Raw genomic sequence first — 6120 nt, forward strand, 5'->3', positions numbered from 1 at the left:
AGTTTGAGAGTCGCAGGTGAAGGCGATATATCCTTGCACTTAAATGTGTAAGGTGTACCCTTCAATTGTATACTAAAACATGTTTGATATGTGCCCGAAGCAACCATCAATCTGTTATCAGTAAGCCAGCTTACCAAGAGAGGCTTGAGTACTCACTTTTATGGAAATAAATGTGTCATCAGAAAGGGTGAACTTGTGTGTGCCACAGCATAGAAAATAAACCAGTTATATGTACTGGATACATATAAAAACATTGTTAATATAGCTAGTCCTCAAAATAAATATTGGTTATGGCACAAACGAATGGGACATCCAAGTGAAGCTACCATGAAACATGTATTAAAGGAGAAACCAAACAGTGTCGACTACAAAACAGTACCAAATGAAGTTTGTGATGTGTGTACCAAAGGCAAAAGTCAACGCCAGCCATTTGGCCAAAGAAAAAATCATGAAACAAAAGGTTTATTAGAGCTAGTCCATAGTGACATATGTGGCCCTATGGGAGTGACATCACTTGGAGGTGTGAAATATTTGCTAACTTTCATTCACGATTATTCCGGATGGATCCATGTATATCTCCTAAAATCCAAAAGTGAGGTACTTAATTGTTTTATAAACCAGGGCTGTGGAGTCGTGTAAAAATCTACCGACTCCGACTCCGACTTTTCCTTACCATCCGACTCCGACTCCGGCTAAAACACCAAAACTCCATGACTCCGACTCCACAGCCCTGTTATAAACTATAAAAGATTGGTAGAAAAGCAAACAGGTAAACAAATAAAAAACTTGTAAACTGATAATGGTGGTGAATATGTGAATAGTCAATTTAAAAGCTTTTTAAGTAAAAATGGAATAATTCACCAAGTTACTTCTCCGTACTCACCACAACAGAACAGAAAATCCGAGCAGATGAATAGAACTTTATTAGAAAAGGCCCATTGTATGTTACTTGAAGCTAATATTCCACCGGAGTACTGGGGAGAAAGTATATTAACAGCAGCTTACATCATGAATCAAATTCCACAAAAGAATGGAAATATTCCATATGAGAAATGGTTTAACCAAAAAGTGAGTTTAAGACATCTTAGAGTATTCAGATGCACAGCTTATGTACACATCCATAAGGTGCAACAAAAGCATAAGTTACAAGCACAAGCACGAAAATGCATCTTTCTTGGTTATTTGCCCACCATGAAAGCTTACAGACTGTATGATCCGAGCAACAAGTCCATTGTGGTATCAAGAGAAGTGAAATTTGATGAAATGTCAAGAAGATATACATATATACATCTGACAAGAAATAGAAACTGTTCACATATTCCCCATCTCCAGTTCAGATGACAAGACAAAGTTCAATGAAGATGAACACCAGAGGTCAGAGGAGGCTGATTCCAAATGTGAGGACTCAGATGATGCATCTGAAGAGCACGAGCAAAATCAAGAGCAGAGCCATTCATCTGTCTCGACAACAAGTGCTCGATTAAGGAGAAATGTTGGATCACCACAAAGATACAGAAATCCAATTGTCTATGCATTAGGTCAAGTGCCTTTTCCATATATGCAGGCAATTAAGAATCCAAATTCTAAAGATTAGATTAATGCAATGAAAACTGAGTTAAAGGCGATTGAATGGCAAAAGGCAAAAGGTATGGACATTATGTGAATTGCCTAGTGATAAGAGAGTGATAAAAACTAAATGGGTTTTTACAAGGAAGGAATTAGAAGGGAAAAGTAAATTCAAAGCTAGGTTAGTAGCTAAAGGCTGCAATCAGGTTAGTGGAGTAGATTTTGGGGAAACATATGCATCGACCACTAGGAGCACAACTATTAGGATGCTATTTACATCAGCTGCAATGAAAAACTTAGAACTTAGGCAGTTTGATTTCAAGACAGTTTTTCTTAATGGAGAGCTGCATGACGAAATCTATGTAACTGAACCAGAAGGTTTCAGCATAGAAGGGAAAGAAAACTAGGTTTATAAATTGCATGAAGCATTGTACGGATTAAAACAATCAGGGCGTGTGTGGCAACAAACACTAAAAGAAAAAGTAATGCAGATAAAGTTGAAGAGATCAAGCTCTGATGACTGTTTATATTATAGGGCTGAAGGTACGAAAATTTTATTACTGCTGATTCATGTAGATGACATTATAATAGCTCATAATAATGATAAATGGGTAGATGAAATTAAGCAGAGATTGACAGAATCGTTCAAACTAAAAGACTTGGGTTCTCCAAAGTCCTTCTTAGGGATAGAAATTAGAAAGGATAACAACACTGGCACAATTACACTAAGCCAGGAAAAATACATTTATGAAATTTTAGAATGTTTTTTTATGGATAAATGTAATGCACTTTCAACTCCATGCGATTCTGGCTTAAAACTTAAGAAACCTGAGGTGATAGATTCTGAGTTGATGTCAAGAATACCCTATCAGCAGGCAATCAGCTGTTTAATGTATGCTGCGGTGATGGCCCGACCTGATATCGCACATATTGTTTCACATCTGAGCAAGTATAACAATGCGTTTGATAGAACTGACTGGGAGGCAGTAAAGAGAGTATTTAAATATTTAAAAGGAACTGCAGATGTAATGCTTAGTTATCAAAGAAACGGAGAAATAGATATTGTGGGCTTTTGCGATGCTGATTATGCTAGCGATAATGACAGAAAATCATATTCTGGTTACTGTTTTAAAATAGGAAATAACCTTGTGAGCAGGTCAAGCTGTAAACAAACCACTGTCAGTCTTTCAATGTGCGAAACAGAATATGTAGCAATTACCGAGGCTAGCAAGGAAGCAATTTGGATTTACTTGCTATTAAGAGAAGTGCTATCAAGCGAACTTAAAACAAAAACAATTTGTATATTTTCAGATAATCAAGCAGCAATATGTTTGGCCAATGGGGAAGGCTCTCACAAAAGGGCAANAAATTTAAAGTTTAAAAGGAATTTTTAAAAATAATTTATATTATCAATTTTTATACTTTTTGATTGGATGTTGGTCTAGTTTTCATAACTGACAATGCATCTGCATGGCAAGCGGGAGTTGCAGGTTCAAATCCTGTTTTGGGCCAATTCTTTTCTTCTGTAGTAGAACCTTCTAAATTAAGTATTAAATGTTAATTTAATTTTATTATATTTATCAAGAGATGGCACCTAACTCCTACCTCTAGGCCAAATTACTTCACATTTAATTAATAAATAGTAGCATTAATATAGCCTAATATAATCTGGCAATTATTTGGTCATTAATTTGGGCATTACATTGTAATGCCTATCATAAATAAGATAAATATACTATATACTCTATATAGTTTTTTCTTATAAACAATTTTAATTGGTGCCTTACCTCCATATATGGTTGTCCATAATTGTATGTGTGGGAAGCAGTTGTCTCCAAGAAACACTTGCAGAAAGCAACATATAACTTCCTAGTACTGGATATTGTGAGTAGACACATTGTATATTGTAGTTCAGTTTTCAATTATATTAAGGTGATCCTCCTTTTGTAAGTTTTGACCTTCCTTGAAAAGTGTCCCTCTATATGTCCTCCTTTTTGATATTTGAAGACTAATCAATAAATCTCTGTATTCAATCGATGCCAAGCCAATACATTGCATGTGTTGTGATGTGATGTGATGTGTTTGTATTTGACATGACGATTCATCAAGACTCGGTACAGTGTGGTGAGATGCGATTATGAGACAAATGCACTCTGCACAGGAGACTGTGAGAGAGAGAGAGCGCGATGCACAAGTTGCTTTGTTTATTTCTTACTGAAACATGGCATGGCACGTATACATGCAGTAGAGATTATTATAGTGTATTGTTGTTGCAATGAATAAAATGTTTCTTTTGTTTACAATATTTTTTCCGTCAATTTATTTGTATCCTTCTTCTCATTGTAAAAAAGTTGGTCACCTTAATTATATAAGCCCACCATTGGCCAAGTGGATAAAATCACTAAACACTAGTCATGAGTTCGTATCTCATCAACAGGCTGGTCATATGGAGTTTTCTGGTTTTTTTCATATTTTTAATACCTAAACAGGGACCAGTTTCCCACAAAAAGTCTTCCTGGGAGGTATCTCATTTATGGCTGGACCCCTTTAATTAAGTTGTATTGCCATATACAAACAACAACATATAATGTTTATTTTGTAAGGGACAAATAGGGCAAGTCTGACTTGGGTTTTGAGACCATCAACATTGTTGAGTGTCTTTCTGTCTTTTCTGAAGTTAGAGTCCAATACTGTATTCATGCAATTTCACTACGTAGTAAAAACTTGGCCGCCTTCAACGTCAGGTGCCTCTTAGACACACAGCAGACAACCATATGTGGGGTTAAAACACCACATTACACACTTATTTTTTGAAGACTTATCTCTTAGTTAATTTATCTTTTAAAAATGATTACTATAAGACTAAATATATATGTATGCTATATTACGACAGTTTTACAAAGAGATGGATTTGGTAAACACCCTTATTTTTGTTGCGTTGTTGCCGAGACTAGTGGACAAAATGAAGAAGAGAAAGGTTATTATACTTCCAGTTACCTAAAATTAATTTATATATGATAAAATTAAATTTTTAAAATCAAAAACATTTAAATTTATTTCAAAACAAGTTTTAAATATTTTATTTGAAATTTATTTACTACTATTATAAAAAAAAGTTACAATTTATTTTTTGTTTCCTAATCCTCCATACAGTTGTGTAGAGATGAGATTTAGTATTACATCCTTGAGTTAGCATTTTTTAATCTAAATTTCTTCATACACAAATCATCAAACTAGCAACATTGAAATGTATAGTAGCATGATATGTCAAAATTCAATAATTTTCTAATATTCTATATGCATCTTTGTATGGAGATGGAGAAATGCATCTTACACACAACTTTGTTCTCTTTTCCCTTGTATTCTAAATTTAATTGTGCCAATCTTCTATTATTTAAAGTTAAAATTATTAATTAAAACTAAAAGTTTATATCTAAGGTAATTTTAATTATCTGTGATTTTTGTTTTACTTTTTTTGAAATCTCATCATCATTTCTAAACTTTTAACAACTTACATCATACTTTTCTGAAAACTGCACTTGTCATAAACCACAGCACTACTACACAAATGTTTAAAAATGCAATATGATATTCAAAATTAGCTTGTCTTAGAGGACATTCCAACTTTTGTTCTTATTTTTAATTGAAATTCGAAATTTCAATTAAATTCAAATTTGAAATTGAAATTTCTTTCATTCTGTCCCGAATAAGGTCATTCAAGACAATCAAAAATGTTTGAAAATAAAAATTATACTGCATTTTTAAATCTTTGAGTAGTAATACTGTAACTTACGTTATTTTTGTAATTCTAATTGTCAATTTAAAAGAAATCGGAATCAAAGAAGTAGTTAATTTAATCTAAATTAATCTCATTTCATCATTTTGAAATGATATCACTTGATATTGTAATGATTTCTAATTGATTTCAAGTGATACCAAATGCATTGTTAAACAGTTTTGTAGAATCAGAAATCTCTAGTTAACAATAAAATGCTTTTCAGGACAGTTTCAGAAGTTAAATAAAAGCATTTAATGATGAAATTTCAATTGCTGCTGATGAATTTTATGATTTTTTTACTGTAATTTGAAAACCTTTTGTAATTTTTGAACTAAATTTGTCTACTATAATTACCTCTTTCTAACCTGTTACCGGTGTGTCTACTAACTCTTAACGATCCAAAACGAACCAAAACTAACGTTTTCGAAACGGTTAAAAACCTGAAGAAGAACCTTAAACGGTTCTTCTTCAGGTTTTTAATTTGAATCTCTGATGGAAAATGCAGCTCGTAAAAACTTTAAATTCGAAATATGTAAGTTCGAATGCATGTTTCCCGTTTCCGTCGTTGTATGTCATGCGCAGTCGACTCCAAACGGGCTATCATAAATTACTATTCATAAACGCTAGCCACGCTGTTGATAACGTAATCTCTTCTTTATAATTGATGCATTGATTATCCTTAAGGTTAGCCAAATATATGCTGGCCGCCTCTAGCCATCTGATATGGTGTACGTGCCGTGCGGTGCGGATAATTCTTGCTTTCTTAAATTCGGGTT

General features: G+C 33.5%; 1 protein-coding gene across 1 annotated transcript in view; it reads left to right on the forward strand.

The window, feature by feature from the left end:
* The first annotated feature begins 3788 nt into the window (after positions 1-3788).
* LOC111642526 (diamine acetyltransferase 2-like) overlaps positions 3789-6120 on the forward strand; it is a 17633-nt gene continuing 15301 nt past the window's right edge. The window contains exon 1 of the mRNA XM_023388879.1: positions 3789-4543. Within this exon, the coding sequence (XP_023244647.1) occupies positions 4414-4543 (130 nt within the window). The 5' untranslated portion in view covers positions 3789-4413. The remainder of the gene's footprint in view (positions 4544-6120) is intronic.

Source organism: Centruroides sculpturatus, unplaced genomic scaffold (assembly GCF_000671375.1).
Source record: "Centruroides sculpturatus isolate CEXI.00-Female unplaced genomic scaffold, Cexi_2.0 scaffold1748, whole genome shotgun sequence".
In the NCBI taxonomy this organism is placed as follows: Eukaryota; Metazoa; Arthropoda; class Arachnida; order Scorpiones; family Buthidae; genus Centruroides; species Centruroides sculpturatus.